At 40.2% G+C, this 19,174-nt stretch overlaps 1 protein-coding gene across 8 annotated transcripts; it reads right to left on the bottom strand.

Moving 5' to 3' along the window:
• Positions 1-518: 518 nt before the first annotated feature.
• LOC115683345 (endonuclease III homolog 1, chloroplastic) lies at positions 519-18,764 on the bottom strand. 8 transcript variants are annotated; one of them, XM_056317561.1, is made up of 11 exons: positions 18,584-18,764; positions 18,306-18,430; positions 17,486-17,549; positions 5,075-5,143; positions 4,398-4,516; positions 3,518-3,585; positions 2,906-2,996; positions 2,537-2,674; positions 2,353-2,457; positions 1,559-1,639; positions 519-965 (listed from the first exon to the last, which is right to left on the bottom strand). In XM_056317561.1, exons 1-11 carry the CDS (start codon positions 18,759-18,761, stop codon positions 852-854), a joined length of 1,152 nt encoding a protein of 383 aa, XP_056173536.1. In that variant the 5' UTR covers positions 18,762-18,764; the 3' UTR covers positions 519-851. The 8 variants fall into 8 exon arrangements, with proteins under 8 accessions (XP_056173536.1, XP_056173533.1, XP_056173519.1 ...); XM_056317558.1 differs by having other exon boundaries at positions 17,486-17,552; XM_056317544.1 differs by having other exon boundaries at positions 18,306-18,439.
• Positions 18,765-19,174: the final 410 nt, after the last annotated feature.

Here is a 19,174-nt window from a genome sequence, read left to right on the forward strand (position 1 = left end):
GGATAAATTGGGTCAAACAAACCAAGTCAATCATCTATCATGGGCCTGTCTCCGTGGGAAAAAGATGGACAAAGAGTGTTGATTGCAGCAGACTGAATGCTTTAATAGATGGGTGTGGTTTGTTGGATATTGATGTAAAAGGATGTAAATTCACTTGGTCCAACAACCCTGATCTTCAGGATCTCGTGTGTGCAAAACTTGATCGAATCCTTGCAACAGTTGAATGGGAGAATCCAATACCCAGCAGCTTAAGCTTTTGTCTTATCACCCTTCGGGATAAATAATATCTTCAATAGATATGATTGAATCCTTAAACAATCTAGTAAATACCAACAGAGAAAAATTTCCAACTTCAAATGCATAAACGAAGAAAGGTTATGTTGTGCCTCAGTTTAGCATCCACTTTCAGCAGACTCTCCAAACAAGCAGGATCATGGTTTGGAAGTGGAAAAGTAATGGTAGCAGATCCCAAGATAATTAGGCACATATAAATTTATGTTGTGGACGAAGGCGGAGGCTATAGTCAATCTCAATGACATGTATAAATACCCATAACAAGAAGAAAACTCAGTCGTACAAGATTTAATAAACCCAGAGAAGGAACATCTACAAGAATATACAAAACCGGAATATCCATTGTTCAGGTTCCCCGAATCAGAGGCAGATGACCTTTCAATGATGCACAAACAGCCTCTCATGCACAACAAAAAAAATGGAATTAAGATGGAGGAACCTATAGAACTTGACCAGTCTTCAGATCTTTCAGAATCAGAGCGATAATGCCACGGCAATGACCATCATTTGACCAATCAATCCTCGCAGGATTACAAAAATAGGTCAAAACTGCATGCTCAAGACTTTTTCTTAAGCATTGTCTCCTTAAAAGCAGATGGGCAAAGTTCATTTACACCACACTTATCGCATCGAGGCCTAAGTGGAGTGCATATTGTCTGTCCAAATCCCACCTACATAGTTCATGCAATGAGTTAGCTAGTTTTCGGCAGAATTGCCATAAGATCCGTGCATGGTCATTTTGTTGCAAAAATGAAAGTCTAAGACATGTCTTTCACCATGTGTGCCCACTAAAATGGATTTTTTTAAGCGCTCTAGGGCTTCTAGTATTTCTACTCTCACCTTCCAGTAAAGAACTACACATTACATCTGTAGGAACTGGAGGTCTTAACTTCTTACAATAAACAGAACCTAAAGGACTTCATCGTTTACCTACCTAAGTCTCACTAGAGACTAAAATCACAACCTCCACCTGATCATAACATTAAATTCATCTTTAGAGGCATGAAAGGTAAAGCACTGTCATACCAAAAGAGGAAGATGAGCGATAAGCAACAAAAAAAAAAACTCACGACAATAATAAAAATAAATACAACCCTTCTTGATTTTAATGCAGTGCTTCATGATACATAGTAGTGGATTTTCTATGCAATGGGCCATGAATCCAAGGAATATTGAGCCAAATGCCGCTTCAAGACAGGAATATACAATAATGATTATATGATCTAGACAGTTGCACATGCAAGTGTAAATGAGTTGTACTTACCAAAAGAGGGTTAATAGGGACCCATTCTTCCTTTGGCAGCCATAGCTGCAATGCCTCTCTAGTTTCTTCAGGAGTTGATGTCTTCGAGTAAGAGCCAAAATGAAAAGACATGTCGAAGTTAAGATTCAATAGTTGTAAGATATACTAGACCTTTTTTAGTTCAGGCGTCTTCTGGCTCAAGAAGGAATAAAAGTATGAAACAGGATCAGAGTACCAGATTGTTCAAATGCAAACAAGGTAGTGACCAACTGAGGTGACCGGTCTAATTCATTATTCAGACAATTGTGGAACAATTTTTAGTTCAAGAACAATTTAAAGCATCCATGCTTATGAGTCACCTCATGATGTGATAGCAATAATTTGGTGACAGGGGTTAGCAAAAGAACATAGAAGCCACATAATAAGGTCTAAATGGACAATCTCCCCTCATTATAACTCTGAATGTTAATTAACAAAAAGTTACCGAATTCCACCTTGCATTTTCTAGAAGTTTGTGATTCAATATCATCTCATTTGGAAAATATTTCTCACTGATGGGCTGAAAATAGTAAATAAAGAACAAGAAAGTTCGAGGAACATGAATTCTCAGTTCACTGCTATATAGTATTTCCAGGAGAATTCAAGAAGTTACAACCTGCAGAAGATGCGGAGACTAAATTAGGCAGGATTGTCCTGGACATTATTTTTCCAGAAATCACAGGGAAAATAAGAGATATTTGATCTATCATACCGAGAACTTTGATTTTAGTTTCATCATGACTGATTAGAAACATTAAGGAAATGCAACAACTTACCTGCTTTCTGCCTGGTCTGGAAACCCAACCAAGCCGATTGCATATGCGGTGCACGTGAGTATCTACACATATACCATGGACATTGTTCCACCCAATGTTCATAACCTGAAGCAACAATAAACAAAAAGTCCTAAGCAACAGGAGAAAATTCAAGGTTTAGCTTAAGTAATGCAAACAATCTTACCAGGTGAGCCATTTTAGGGCCTATTCCTGGAAGCTGTAGCAGCTCCTCCAGTGAGCTTGGAATGTCTCCAGCATACTTAGCAAGACAGATTGTGGCTATTTTTTTCAAATTACTAGCCTTCTTCGTGTAGAACCCAACCTAAGGAGAACATAGGAAGTTAAGAGGGTAGGTTTAATATGACACAGCATGAGCATAATTGTAGCCACATAGAAGATACGAGACTCATCAGTGCAGCTCTATCCCAATTTTGACGGCATTCCCTTATTCTGTTTTGTAAATACCATACTTTAGTGATAATGCTTATGAATAGATGTTAGAAAACCATGGGAAACAAAATCATAAGCAACAAGTCGACTATATGAAACATACGGGATAGATTAAGCTCCTAATAGATTCCTCATCAGCTTTGTCAATGGCATCAGCTGTAAGCATGTCATTCTGAAGGAGTCGCTGTACAGCACCTGCATTCCAAAGTATTGTAATCAGTGAAGGACTGAATAAATCATGCATGAGAGAGAGAGAGAGAGAGAGAGAGAGAGAGAGAGAACCAAATAGAATACAAACAAAAATGGAGACACCAAAAAATAGAAGAGAATTTAAACTCAGAAACAACAGTCTAATACTGTATCGTACAAAAAAATCTTATACTCCAGACGCACTGAGTCAATATTCAAACATAGTGAAATGGTCTGGAGGTTCCTTAAGATCTCATATAAGTTTCTCAAATCCTTCAAAGAATTCACGTCATTAATGCTTCTTCCTCCTTTCTCATACTACTCACGGCCCTCCATGCTGTTTACAAAGTACACCAGAAAACAAGAACTTGAAACCATGGAAAGGCACTAGAAATTTATAATGCAGAAGTGACAAATATTGCTATGCCAGAGACATCCTGAAGAGCACAAATTTTATGACATGACGGGAACAAGAACAAATTAAAATATCTTAAAGAAGCTGTTGATAATGCAAACACTGTACTTTCCATGTGTAACATGATCCTTTGTTTGGCTTGACAGGAGTGATGAAACCAAGACAGCGAACCTCCTTTCCTAACAGGAAAAGAAGTAAACACTTTTGTTGATGTCCACAAAGAATCAGTATTAAAATGAAACGAAGGCATCTTTAGGCATTTGTAAATTCAGCAACATGTCTATCCACATCTAACATTATCAGTGTACTAAGAAAGTGGTCTGAGAGGAAGCCACAGATGCATCTGGCATAGTTTACCTTCTTAACTATTTCCAATAGGGTTTATGAATTATTTGAGGAAATTACTTCTCCATGTGCTATTAATAAGATTTCAGAGTACATTGATTCTATTAGGATATCCCACATTGTTCAAGTGCACTGTTTACAATAGTTTCCCATATATGTAGTCATCTTCAACCTAACAGTTCAAGCTATTACGTTAGATTTTCTAACAAATTAAATATTGAAAGAAGAAAAAAGCAACCACCACAAAGATTCCTTATAATTGTGAGATTTGAAAAATAGCCATAAAATTTATTCCATGGCAAAAGGCAGTGCACAAATGCTAGAGGAGGTCCATGCATTCGCTTTTCTATTATGTAGCTCAATCACTGAGCTACTTTGAGGCAGTTAAAAGCCCTTTTCATCATCCTCACAAACTATGAAACATTATGTCATGTTAACAAGATTGCTGTTGCACTGTATGGATTAAGATCCGGGTTGCTCAATGAAAAAAACTTTGCAGTACTTGCATGCAGCAACAGAAACCATTGTAGAAACAAATATTCTTGTCACAAAATTGCATTATCAGCTCAAAAATAATGTACAGTCTACCATGTCAGTGTCGGTGTTTGTGCTTATCATCATAGTTCCCCAGCTAGTTCTATCATACCTTAGGAGGAAGAGAACTTCCAGCTTTCTCACATCCCATGCTGTCCACTGGAGCATCTTCAGAGGATCTCATCATGCGAATTCCTTCAAGAACTTTTTCCCAGTTTGGAGGTAGTGCACCTGTCAATTTGCATCGATCTCTCCAAATTATAACACAGAAGGTAAGCCAAAAGCAGTTTCACTTTACCATGTTTTATTTGCAACAATGTTTCAGTATCTATCAAAATAAGGAGGAAGATAAGTGTCCAATATCAGAAAGTGTCCTTTATCAAAGTTCCCTTCAGACCATCTGATCTTCTTGATACCATCATGCTTAACTGCTAGATTAGCATTTGATGCAGCTCATCTTTGGTTTATCAGAAACCAGTAGAAAGGAAGTTACAAAACAGAAAAATAGAATAGCGACTAATGCATTAATTCAAATGATCCACGATCTGAGCATATTTATGGCTAATAAAGAACCACCAAAAGATTCTAGACAAACAAATGGATCTGTCATCCAAATGTCAATGAAAAGCTGGTGGATTTAATGCGCAATAATTAGAAATACTATGCATAACTTTCTGTTATAACCAACATAACAACAACAAATGCAATATACCAAAGCACCTTTCATGCCTACCATCACAAAGAGCCAAAAGATAAAAGCCATTTCATGCATTTATATTCATCTATTACCTCTGGGCTTCACTTGGGAAACGACTCCATTCAACGGCACAATGACATCTGAGTTTAGTTTTGAATGTCCTGCAAAATCCCATTAAAGGAGAAAAGAACGCCTCATGAATCTCGAACAACAGTAAGGAAAACAAATTTTGTAACAAACCAAAGATACACTTACAGCCAAACATATCATAAGTTGTGATCCTCCTGAGAATTAGTATGGTTCAAATGGAAAATATGAAGAAGCTAAGGGTATATTTGTTTCAAGTAAACTATTTTCTGCCGAAAATGTTTCAACAGTAGCTCAATCCCCAAAAAGTCTCGAGTTTTTTTTTCCTGTATGAGTAATAGAAATGTCTTTCCTTGTTGTTACCAAAGAAGATCGAATTCAACTACAATTGCTATATTTCCATTTACCTCATTCAACATGCAAAGTGAGGATACTCCTGCGAAGATAAGGTGACAAGTTGCAAGAGCTGATGCTAATGGAAGACGTAGCTTCAAAACTTGTAGCCTCAAACTTTTCCAAAAAAAAGGCTGCTTAGAGAGACATCGGATAATATTCCCAGTTATAGGTCTGTGCATGACTAGCTCAACTGGAAAATAATCCTCTGGTAAATAGTGAGTAAAAGGTGGAAGACCAATTTCCCTGGATTTCTTTTCCCAGCAAAAGAATTTGAATGAAAGACTGATCAACCATCAAAACTTTAGATTTTCCTGGCATTACCGAAAGAATCGAGACCACATTCGTACGCCAACAATTATTATGGACAGGCAGATCTATATTGGAAGCAAATGAAAAGGGAATAGTCCCGCTAAACAGAAACCGGTAGATGCAAAAGGGATAACCACTGGACCAAACTGATCATACACATTTAGCTCAATAAAGGGAACATAACATCAGCATCAACAGACGTTGGCAAACTAGGTAGTGTTTACACAAAGTCAAACTGCTCTCCTTTTACATGAAGAAAGTTGGTTCCTTGGACAAGACTTACCTGATAAGGCAGATCCATTAGGATTCTTGTATGCAAATTCTTCGATGTCAGGTAATTCACTTGGCTGCTAAACAAGTTATCATAAAATTAAAATGATCAGTTATTTAGTCATCTTTCAAACAAAAATACTAAGACGATGAGACATATAGTCAACCATGATACATAATCTATCAGATAATATGCATCCTACTACGGCCATAAACAGGCCTTATCACACTAACTGGGGCTAGACACGGACCGTCCTCTTACACCATTGCGCTCTAGCCTCCAGGTAAGCTCAACGTATGCATGATCTTGTCTTCATATCCAAGTGAATATGCTTTCTCCAATTACTCTGCATGTTTTGCTCATATTAAATCTGTAAGGCAGACCAAGCCACGTAGTTCATAATTGGCAAGCGGTTAACTCGAAGCGCTCCTCATTAAAACATCTAAGGACAAAAGCGCCTCTCGTCCGGCATTCGGCACCCTCTTCCGGCATTCGGCACCCTCTTCCAAACCAGATGCATTCGCATAAACTCTCTGAATAAAATCTTATGAGTACACCAACCCTCATGGAGCCAGACCAAACATATGCTAGACGCAACTCTTAGTAGACAATTGCCCACAGATGATGCAATGACATATGGAACACGCATCTGACCGTATTACAGATTCTCTAAGAACAGAAACAGAAACAAAGGCCAAGTGGGACCGTCGAGAGGAAGCTACTTCATGTAAAAGGAAGCAACTTTCCCTAGTAAAACGACGTTTCCACTACAAGTACAGCGACCCCAGAACGATGATCTGAATGCGGCACACGTAATCTCAACGGGCACAAAGAAGAGATATTTAGTTAACCTTCCGACTAAGAAGAGGTTCGACTTTAGGCTGCTTTTGCTCGACCGGTACCGCCTCCATCGACCGCTTCTTCTTCTTCCTCCTCGTGAAAACGCGAACCGCGGGCAGAGAAGGTCCACCTGGAGCTGCTTCACCTGCGACCCATTACAGAGAGAGAAGAAAACAGCGAAGGCGAGCAACGACAGTGGAGATTAGCGCGCTCCGTTTCGATTTCGAACTGCATAGGATGAGGAGGAGGAAGCAAAAGGGGGACATGGGGACGGAGGCGTTGTAGCCGACCTGGTTCGTGCCCTGAGGAACCGGGGGCTTCCGGGCGGCGCCCGTAGGAGGAGGAGAAGCGTGCCGTTCGCCGCATCCTGGCGGGCTGGAATCGCCGGAAGCCGAACGCAGTCGACGCCGACGAAGAAGAAGGGGGAGGAGGAGCGACACTTCCTGCGACGGCGTGGAACATTTTCTTCTTTGTATTTTCCTCTTGTTTTTCTTTTTCTTTTTCTTTTGCCGGGAAAGAGGCAAGGTGTGAGTTCCCTCCGGAGCAGGTGCTCTTCTTGTTTTCGCAAAGGCGTGCTTAAATTTTTAATTTATTTATTATGATTCGTGAGCTTTTTATTTAACGTGTAATGTTGTTCCTAAATTTTTAATTTACTCAATATGATTCTTAAATTTTTAGTACATGTTATCTCTGAATTTTCAATTTATTCAATATGATACTTGAATTTTTAATATATATTTAATTTAATCCATAAATTACAATATTGAATATTTTTCATATATTCCATTGACTCCAAGACAATCGCCACCGGCGTCTCCTTTGCACGGTGGCACAAATCTGAAGATTCGATGCCGCAACAGAGAGTGGGGGCGAGGGATTTTCAGGCGGCCACGTCACCTCATAGTGATCGAGATCTGGGTTGTCGGCGATTCTGAAATTCTTCAGAAACTCCATCACCATCTTCACCTCGCTTACAAATAACTTATAAGTGATCTACGAAAGTCATACTGTCAAAGGACGCACATACGAAGACAAAAGAGCGAAACCGCAATGCTTGCTGAAGGGCTTCCTCTGCTACGTTAGTGTCCACATGTTTGAGCCGTCACCGATGCGAGTGCAGGCGTTGATATGATATGGTTTCGCTGTCACACTGAGAGCAGCTTGGAGCCATTTGCTTCACCAAGAAAAATGAAAAAGTTGATGCTTATGCAGTATGCGAGTATGGTCAATCATGGGGGCTATTGCCTTCAAATGATAGTTACCATATTTCGCTGCAGTCCCAGAGACATTATTACACTAATTTTGCCCAGGATGTTTGGACTAGAGCTTTGGATGAAAATAATCGGAAAAGTCCTAAATCTATTGTATTTGTGTTAATTTAGTAATAAACTTTTTAATTGTACCAATTTAGTCCTAAATCTTTTGACCTAATGCCAAATCAGTCCTTTAGGTTAATTTTGGCCGGATGTTGCTAACTGTTGAAGTTGGCGAATACTTCGGGGACCCTTATTTCTCATACCGGGCACATCCACATGAGTTTAGGAAAATTGAAGTATGATCCGACGACATATGACCTCTGCACACGGAATGCGGGGGTTGCCCCGACACGAGGGTCCCGCTGACCAGACAGCGGGCGGGGGTTCCGCTCCCCGGTGAGTGGACGGCGCCCCCGAAACAACATCGGTTTTTTTGCTTATGTTTTAAGTTGACCCGTTTGTTGTGAGATTAAAGGGATTCGGATAGGCTTAAGCTTTGGGCCCATTTTAAATCCTATATATATTATACTCGTATGAGAGATCATTGAAACGAGTGGCTGTGGTTGTAAATCTAAATCATAGTGGAATCCCTTTGCAGGACGTAGTCCTATTTTAGGGTGAACCTAGGTAAACTCGTGCATCATTTAATTTTCTTCTTTTCTCTCCATGATCGTTCTAATTCGGTTTGCGATACAACCCATCACTGACATGGACGTTGGGCGGCCCACGTGCGTGGATAATTTTTAATAATATCTTAATATTTTTTCGAATTTTTTTAAATTTTTTTCTTTTTTCCTTTTCTTTTTTTTCTCTTTTTTTCTCACTCTTTTTTTTCCTCCTCTTCCCGATGGCCGGCAAGGGCAACCTAGCTGGGTGTTGCCTGGGCCCAAATGAGAGTCGGCCTTGCCAAATTTGGTGGGCGTCGGCCTCGCCGGCGCTCGCCCTCGCCAGCGCTCACCCTCGCTGGCCACAGAAAAGAGGAGGAAAAAAAGGAAAGGAAAAAATTTGAAAATTGTTAAAATATTATTAAAAAGATGGCCACGTCAGCGCCGGCAATGTCACGTAAGCCAATCGACATCCACGTCAACAATTTTCGATCAAAATTAGTTAGAATAATTGAATTGGCACTAGGTTACAAAGTTTAGGACTAAATCGACATAATTAAAAAATTTAGAATTAAATTGACATTAATGTAATATGTTTAGGGCTGGCAAGGAAAAAAGTGTCAAAAAAATCCTAAACCTTTTTTGCGTTGGTGCCAATTTAGTTCTAAACCTTTTTAACTAGTGTCAATTCAATCTTTCTGACTAATTTTGGCTGGATTTTATTGATATGGATGCCAGTCGGCCTAAGTGGCATCGCCGGCGCTGACGTTGATAAATTTAATATTTTTTTCGATTTTTTAATTATTTTTTCAAATTTTTTCAAATTTTTTCTTTTTCTTTTTTTCCCCTTTTTTTTTCCCCTTTCTTCTTCCTCCGGCCAGAGGCCAGGGGATCTCTGGTGAGCCTCGCCAGCCACTGGCGTGGCTTGCCCTCGCCCGCAACAGCGAAGGCGAGCCTCGCCCAACCCAGCGCGAGGCTCGAGCCCTCGTCGGGGCTCGCCCTCGCACAGGCAAGGGTCGGCCTTGCCTAGGCCAGATCTGGTGAGGGGAGCCCTTGCCGGGGCTTGCCCAGACCACACTGGGCCTCGCCCAGGTGAGGGCAGCCGGCCCAGCCATGGGCGGTGGGTGGCCATCGCCTGTGGTCGGTCACTGGCAAAGGGAGGATGGGAGGAAGAAAGAAAAAATAATCAGAAAAAATAATTAAAAAATCAAAATATTAAAAATATTATTAAAAATTATCCACGTCAGCGTCGGCGGTGATACGTAGGCCAACCGGCGTCCACGTCAACAAAATTTAGCCAAAATTAGCCAGAATGACTGAAAAATTCAGAACTGAATTGACATAAAAAAATTTAAAATTAAATTAATATCAATATAAAAGATTTATGACTTTTCTGATACGTTTTTTTTTTAGAGCGGCGGTCTTTGGAGTGTTTGATCAAACCAAAGAGGAGAAGATAATTCTCCAACTGAACGGTCAAACTCAGCTCAGGTAAACATCTCATCAATGACTGTCAATGTAGCCTTTGCTGGTTGGCCGTGGGTGGACCACCACCTTTGGACTTGTCCTGTTTATTAACGTTGGATCATTGAGGCTCCTAAAGTACCAACTGCTATAAAAGGTGTCCCACGAGAAACGCGTTTTCCCACCAAGAAAAGTTGGCAGTATTTATTTCGGTGATCATTGTCATGCAATTAAAGACAAACTATATTGCTAGTGACTTGGCTTAATTACGTACCAACACGAAAGTGTAACACATATGAAAAACTCATCAGAAGACCTCTGCATGATTTATTGATAATTTAGGCTTGTATCAGAGTAAACTCAAACTAAACCAAAATTGTCGATTTCATATACTCTACAATTTTCTCTCCATTAGGAAAACCTACCAAAAAATAAAAACTGAAGTAGGCAACTTGTCCTGGCAATTGTTACGACCAAAATTTATATAAATATGTGACTTCATGCATCGATTCCCAAAGATTTATATGAAAAGATATATAGATTCTTGGTTCCAATTTTCACCTCAAAGAAAGGTGCATTAAACTCGACACCAAATTAGTACTTTTTTCGGTGATTATTGTCATCTTAGCTAACTTTCATGATACGTTGAATTTGCATGCAATATATTTTTTTGCGAGTGATAAACCCTAGATCCTATTTTCTCTCTTGCATGTTATGAGTATTTATCTAGACATTTATCCGCTCAACTCTGATAAGAAAAGCTTTAGTACATAGTGTAGAGAAATAAGACATGACCATGTGTCATTATCACAATCTTGACAGTCTAGCCCATTAATTTTTACTTTTTAATTTTTTTTCAGGGGTTTAATAGCGAGATAAGCAAAGCTCAACTCTATATAAATCAGACACATTAGAGCTAGGATGATGCATTCGACCAAATCTATAAACACACCCACACTGTCAACCCCTAGAAAAGAGAAAAATAATTGAGAGCTGATCTTATTTTGATCATCAACAATGTCTTCTTCGTCCAAAGAAATGAGTGAATGGTTCAAGGTTGTCCATGACAAATTCATGAAAGAGCTTGAGAACAATATTGTTTCCAGTGTGTGCGTTTTCCAAGTCCCCAAGTCACTCAGCTCTGCCAAGCCTGAGGCTTATACCCCCCAACTCGTCGGCTTAGGACCCTATCACCACCTTCATCCTAAGCTCACAGAGATGGAGCGCGTCAAGCTCGACGTCGTGAAGAAGCTCCACAAGGAGTTACACCTCTTGAGCTTCGACAACCTCTCGAAAGAGCTCGAAAAGTTGGACCTCTATGTCCGTGCGTGTTACCACAAGTTCTTGGACATGGATTCCAACATGTTGTCATGGATCATGACCATCGACGCGCTGTTCTTATTCGATCTGCTCTGCCAGCACGGCTTCACAGAAGAAGCCTTTTCCTGTTGGCGTCGCTGTGATTTCATCGAGGACGACATACTGAAGGACGTCATGATGTCGGAGAACCAAATCCCTGGATCATTCCTGGCGAAGGTGGTGACGGCTGCCAAACAGAAGAATATTGTCAACGAGAAGACCCTCGAGTCGTCGCCTGATATGCAGGGCCTAGCCAACCACGCGGGCAAGAAGCTCACCGAGGACGCCATACTGAGGGATGTCATGATGTTGGAGAACCAAATCCCGATATTCTTCTTGAAGATGTTATTGACGGTCGGGTGTGCACCGCTACCATTATCCCAGCGGAAGATGATCAAAATGATCTTCCCCCTCATGCTGGTGCGGTTTTGCGAAGCTCTCTCACCCTTCGAACAAACAACATTGTACGCCAGCACCAGACCTTTGACGCGTGCGCATTTGTTGGATCTTCTCTATAGCATGATCATGGAGAGAGACGAAGAGTTCAAGATCGATATACCCGCTGACATCATCAACTATGCGAAATCAGATGAAGAGTTTATGCCGTGGCGCTTCAGTGAGTGGTATGATAATGGAATTGATGGCCTAGTGAGTGGTATGGGTTATAATCCTAAGACAATGATAGAGGCCGTGGTCAAATTTATGAACACGTTGAGTTCACCCCTTGCTCTCTATGATCTACTCACTTCATGCCTCCCTTCATCCAAGTCCGAAGAAGCTCCCCCTGAAGAGAAAGCATTGATCCCAACAGCGACCTCTCTCGCCAAAGCGGGCGTAAAATTCTGCAATTCATATTTCATAGGAAACATAAGGTTCGAAGAGAAAACGTGCACATTTCACCTTCCCGGGTTCAAACTCAGCGTCAACTCGGAAGCGGTGATACGGAACTTGGTGGCATACGAGGCGATGGCCATCTCCGGTCCCTTGGTGTTCGCACGCTTCATGGAGCTAATGGACGGCCTAATTGACACCCCGGATGACGTGAAGTTGCTCAAGAAACACGGTATCATCACAGGCTCTCTCAAGGACGAGGAAGTGACGCACTTATTCAACGGTATGAGTGACTCCATCGAAGTGAACGGCGATTGCAAACTGGACAAGATAATCAAGGAAGTCAACGAGTTCTACAACGCTGCGCCAAGCATCAGGACCCAGAAGATGATGGACCGATATGTATATGGCGCTTGGAAGTTCCTGGCATTGGTGGTGACCATCCTCTTCATTCTGCTCATGGTGCTACAGACTTTCTGCTCTGCTTACGATTGTTCGAGCCTCGTCAATAAGAGGAACTAAGCTCGCTCTGGTTTTGATCTCCGCAAGATGTGTGTTCTTCTCCTGTATATTTATCCAGTATGTTAAACACTATGTTACTCTTAATCTTGTCTCTTTTGCATCTTAATTTCCTAGATGTAACTATGGCTTGTCTGGATTGTGTACCAATTGTGATAGGAATTCACGCAACTTCTCAGGACGATTAGGGTTGGCTTTACCGTTCGAGAAAAAGGTGAAAATCGGCAAAACTTGCACGGAACCAAACATAAACTTTTGGCTCATCAATACAAGGAATCGCAGTCGATAAAATAGGTTCCATTTAGTTTTAACATTATCACAAACCGAGGCAAACGAATTTGAAACTAACAAAATTGGTACCTTTGTTTACTTATTCATATACATGTTCATATTTCAGCCATGCAAATAAAGTTCCACGCGAGTTGTTAAGGAAACGATCAAACTCTGTTTAATGCTCTCGAAGACCAAGTCAACAATCTCATCAATGACCGTCAGCCTCTAACAAGTAAAATTCCAGATCTAACCTTTGCTTGCTGCCCTCTTGATGCGAATAAGGTCGCCCATTGGAATTGCTCGGCACAGTTTTCATTGTCATGCAGTTAAGGACTAATTATATATCTAGTGAGATGACTTAATTCCGTACCGACATGTTATCGGAAGGTAATTTACGTGAGCTAATCGGTTATTTCGCATGAAAGTAAACTAGAAGTAAACCAAATATGTTGATGTCACATACTCTACAATGTTCTCCCCATCAGGAAAACCCACCAAAACAAATAAAATAAATAAAAGGAACCCGAAGTAGGCAACTTAGCCATGGCAATTGTTAAGTAGCATCTGAGAAGCCGGCAAAAAACGTAGTGGAAATCACAAAACATTCTATGCCGGGCACTCACAATCAGCTCTTATATATCAAAAGTACAATATGGAAATCAGCGTATGTGATACAAGACAACACTATTGCAGTAAGGAGGAAAACACTGGCAAAAGATGCAAAACGACGCACATCTCGTGGAAATCATAGACGAACCGAGCTTTTAGTCACAGACTAGACTTGAACAACCGTAAGCCAAGCAGAAAGTCCATAGAGCCAAGAGCAGAAAGAAGAGGATGATGGCTATCAGCACCAAAATCTTCCAAATACCATATGCATTCTTATCCACCATGTTCTGTCCCTTGATGCTCGAACTGGTCTCAATTCAGAAGTTGTGATACAGAACTTGGTGACTTACAAAGTGAAAACTCTCAGTGTAATAGCACTGTATCAAAACAACGTCCTTTTATCTTATAATACACATTCGATTGAAAAAATTATATTCTTTGGACAACAAATGAATCTGTCAACGTCAACGGAATGATTAAGAACGTGAGCTGACCAAACAGAATATCTACAAGAATATACAGAAACAGAATATGCGTTGTTTAGGTTCCTCGAAGCAGAGGCAGACAACCTTCCAAAAATGCACAAACAGCCTCTCATGCACAAGAATAAAAAAATAAGGAATTGAGATGGTGGAACCTATAGAACTTGACCGATCTTCTGATCTTTCAGAGTGCAGAGAAATAATGCCACCACAATGACCATCATTTGCCAGATCAATTCTAGCAGGATTAAAAACAAGGTCGAAACTGCATGCTCAAGACTTCTTAAGCATTGTCTCCTTAAAAGCAGATGGGCAAAGTTCGTTGACACCACACTTATCGCAACGAAGCCTAAGTGGAGTGCATATTTTCTGTCCAAATCCCACCTGCATGGTTCATGCCAATATGATAGCTAGTTTTCAGACAAATTGTCATAAGATCTCTTCAGTTTTGTCGCCTGATGTGCCCACTAAAATGGATTTTTTTATGCTATTATGCCTATCCAGATTGAATGATATTGTATTCAGTGTGCTCAAGGCCTTCTAGCATTTCTACTCTCACCTCAGTAAAGGACTACACATTGTTTCCATAGGAACCGGAGATCCTAACTTCTTTCAATAACCAGACACTAAAAGACTTCATTTGTTTACCAACCTAAGCCTCACTAGCGACTAAAATCACAAACACCAACATTAAATTCATCTTTAGAGGCATGAAAGGTAAAGCACAATTATACAAAATATGGCAGAAGAGCGATAAGCAAAAAAAAACCTCACAACAATAATAAAAATAAGTACAATTGCCGTTCTCGATGCTAATGCAGAAAATATTGTTGTGTACTTGTGATTCATAATACAGAATAGTGAACTTTCTATGCCATAGGCCATTAATCCAAGGTATTATTGAGCCAAGTGCCGCTTCAAAAAAGGAATATGAAATATTGGTTAAGTGATGTAGACTGTTGGAGTTTTTTTTTTTTTTTTGGGGTCAGAGACTGTTGGAGTTAAACAAATAAAACTTCCTTATGCATGAATAATGGTGCATATGCATGTGTAAATGAGTTGTATTTACCAAAAGAGGATTGATAGGGATCCATTCTTCTTTTGGCAGCCATAGCTGCCATGCCTCCCTAGTTTCTTCAGGAGTTGATGTCTTCGAGAAAGAGCCAAAATGAAAAGATGTGTCTAAGTTAAGATGTAATTGTTGTAAAATATACCAGACCTTTCTTAGTTCAGGCTTCTTCCAGCATAAGAAGGAATAAAAGTATGAAATATTATCAGAGTACCAAGTTGCACAAAGTGCAAACAAGATAGTGACCAACTGAGGTGACCGGTTTAATTCATTATTCAGACAATTATGCAATAATTTTTAGTTCAAGAACAGTTTAAAACGTTCAATCTTATGAGTCACCTCATGATGTGATAGCAATAATTTGAGAACAGTTATTAGCAAAAGAACACAGAAACCACATACTCAGGTCTCAAAGGAGAATCTCCAGTGGTTATAAATCTGAATGTACCAAATTACACCTTGCATTTCATTCTAGAAGTTTGTGATTCAATATCATCTTGTTTGGAAAATATATTTCACTGATGGGCTGAAGAAAGTAAATAGAGAACACGAAAGTTTGAGGAACATGAATGATCCATTTGCTGCTATATGGTATTTCAAGGAGATTTCCAAGAGTTACAACCTGCAGAAATGCGGAGACTAATTTAGGCAGGACTGTTCCGGCATACTTGACTTAACCATGTTTTATTTTCAACAAGGTTTCATTATCTATCAAAATAAGCAGGAAGAGAAGTGCCCAATATCAAAGTCCCCTTCAGTCCATCCAATCTTCTTGAGACCACCGTGCTTAACTGCTAGGTTAGCATTTGATGCTGCTCATCTTTGGTTCATCAGAAACCAGCAGATAGGAAGTTAAAAGAAGCAGAATATAGAATAGTAATTAATGCATTAATTGAAATGATCCATACTACTATCTAAGCATATTTATAAAATAACAAACACCGAAAGATTTTAGACAAATAAATGGATTGGTAATCCAAATGTCAACGAAAAAGTTGGTGGATTTCTGCTATAACTAACATAACACCAATAGGAAAAAAATTCCAAAGCTCATTTCATGCCTATCATCAAAAAGAGCCAAAAGATAAAAGCTGTTTCATGCCTTTAAGTTCCTTTTTTACCTCTTGGCCTCACTTGGGAAACATCTCCATTCACCTGCACAGTGACATCTGAGTTTCGTTTTGAATGTCCTGCAAAATCCCATTAAAGGAGAAAAGAACGCCCCATGAATCAAGAACAGCAGTAATGAAAGGGACTATTTCCTATAACAAATTGGGTAACAAACCAAAGATACCCTTACAGCCAAACACATCATAAGTTTTGATCCACCTGAGAATTAGTATTGTTCAAATGGAAAATATGGAGAAGCTAAGGGTACATTTGTTTCAAATAAACTACTTTCGGCCGAAAATGTTTTAACAGTAGCTCAACCCCCAAAAAATCATGAGTTTCTCTCCTGTCTGAGTAATAGAAATATCTTTCCTAGCTGATAAAAATCGAATTCAACTACCATTGCTATATTTTGCTTTAACCTCATTTCAATGTTCAAAGTGAGGATACTCCTGTGAGGTGACAAGTTGCTAGAGCTGATGCGTAAGGAAAACGTAGCTTCAAAACTTGTAGACTCAAACTTTTCCAAAAAAGGGCGACTTAGAGAGACATTGGAAAATATTCCAAGTTATAGGTCTGTGCATGCCTAACTCAACAATAGCTTGGTTGCCAAAGATAACATCCGGATACATAACCCTCTGGTAAATAGTGAGTAAAAGTTGGCAGACCAATTTCTCTATTTCTTTTCCCAGCAAAAGAATTTTAATGAAAGACTGATGCACTATCAAAACTTTAGCTTTTCCTGGCATCACCGAAAGAATTGAGACCAAATTCATACACCAACAATTATTATGGACAGATAGATCTATATTGAAAGCAAATGAAAAGGGAATAGTCCCACTAAACAGAAACCGGTAGGCACAAATGGGATAACCACTGGACCAAACTGATGGAACACATTTAGCTCAATAAAGGGGACATAATATCGGCATCAGCAAACGTTGACCAACTAGGTAGTGTACACACAAAGTCAAACTGCTCTCCTTTTCGTGAAGAAAGTCGGTTCCCCTGGACAAGACTTACCTGAGAAGGCAGATCCATTGGGATTCTTGTATGCAAATTCTTCGATGTCAGGTAATTCACTTGGCTGCTTAACAAGTTATCATAAAATTAAAATGATCACTTATTTAGTCATCTTTCAAACAAAAATGCTAAGACGATGAGACATATAATCAACTATGATACAAAATCTATCATATAATATGCGTCCTACTACGGCTATAAACAGGCCTTATCACACTAACTGGGGCTAAACATGGACCCTTTGCTTACACCATTGCGCTCTAGCCTCCAGGTGAGCTCAACGAATGCACGATCTTGTCCTCATATTCAAGTGAATATGCTTTCTCCAATTACTTTGGATGTTTTACTCATATTGAATCTGTAAAGCAGACCAAGCCCCGTAGTTCATAATTGGAACGTGGTTAACTCGGGGCGCTCCTCATTAAAACATCTAAGGACAAAAGCGGCTCTCTTCTGGCATTTGGCACCCTCTTCCAAACTGGATGCATTCGCATAAACTCTCTGAATAAAATCTTATGAGTACACCAACCCTTACGGAGCCAGACCAAACATATGCAAGACGCAACTCTTAGTAAACGAATCCCCCACAGATGATGCAATGACATATGGAACACGCATCTGACCGTATTACAGATATTCTAACAACAGAAACAGAGACAAAGTCCAAGTGGGACCGTCCAAAGGAAGCTACTTCATGTCAAAGGAAGCAACTTTCCCCCGTAAAACGACGTTTCCACTACAAGCACAGCAACCCCAGAACGATGATCTGAATGCGGCACACGTAATCTCAACGAGCACATAGAAGAGATATTTAGTTAACCTTCCGACTAAGAAGAGGTTCGACTTTAGGCTGCTTTTGCTCGACCGGTACCGCCTCCATCGACCGCTTCTTCTTCTTCCTCCTCGTGAAAACACGAACCAGGGGCAGAGAAGGTCCACCTGGAGCTTCTTCACCTGCGACCCATTAAAGAGAGAGAAGAAAACAGTGAAGGCGAGCAACGACAGCGGAGATTAGCGCGCTCCGTTTCGATTTCGAACTGCACAGGATGAAGAGGAAGCAAAAATGGGGGACATGGGGACGGAGGCGTTGTAGCCGACCTGGCTCGGGCCCTGAGGAACCGGGGGCTTCCGGGCGACGCCCGGAGGAGGAGGAGAAGCGCGCCGCTCGCCGCATCGTGGCGGGCTGGAATCGCCGGAAGCCGAACGCAGTCGACGCCGACGAAGGAGGAGGAGGAGGAGGAGGAGGAGCGACACTTCTTGCGTCGGCGGGGAACATTTTCTCCTTGTTTTTCTTTTTCTTTCGCCGGGAAAGAGGCAAGGTGTGAGTTCCCTCCGGAGCAGGTGCTCTTCGTAATTTCGCAAAGCCACTAACATTATTATTAGCATGATTCTTAACTTTTAATTTATATAATATAAAATTTTTATCTTAATATATAATATGATTTTTAAATTTTTAGTTTATTTAATATGATCTTTGATACATATTCAATTTGATTCATGAACTATACGTCCTTCCATTACATTAAACATTTTCATATTATCCAAGGACCAAAAGTCCAATGATCACGTTAAATAATTTAAATAGTAAGGGACAACATTACATATTTGGGTAAAATTTAGATATCACATTGAATAAATTAAAAGTTCGGAGATCATAATGCACGTTAGGTCAAAGGTAAGAGACCCTTT

Source organism: Syzygium oleosum, unplaced genomic scaffold, assembly GCF_021117445.2.
Source record: "Syzygium oleosum isolate NSW1041296 unplaced genomic scaffold, Sole_v2.1 Sole_v2.01, whole genome shotgun sequence".
NCBI lineage: Eukaryota > Viridiplantae > Streptophyta > Magnoliopsida > Myrtales > Myrtaceae > Syzygium > Syzygium oleosum.

What these genes read in the sequence shown, in the direction of transcription:
- LOC115683345 (XM_056317537.1), bottom strand. Translation starts at nt 18,761, where the DNA reads ATGTTCCCCGCCGACGCAAGAAGTGTCGCTCCTCCTCCTCCTCCTCCT. An exon ending in AACCTCTTCTTAGTCGGAAG is followed by an intron (nt 17,553 to 18,305) that starts GTTAACTAAATA and finishes TAACTTGTTAAG; the next exon opens with CAGCCAAGTGAATTACCTGA. An exon ending in TTAGGAGCTTAATCTATCCC is followed by an intron (nt 2,675 to 2,905) that starts GTATGTTTCATA and finishes TGTTCTCCTTAG; the next exon opens with GTTGGGTTCTACACGAAGAA.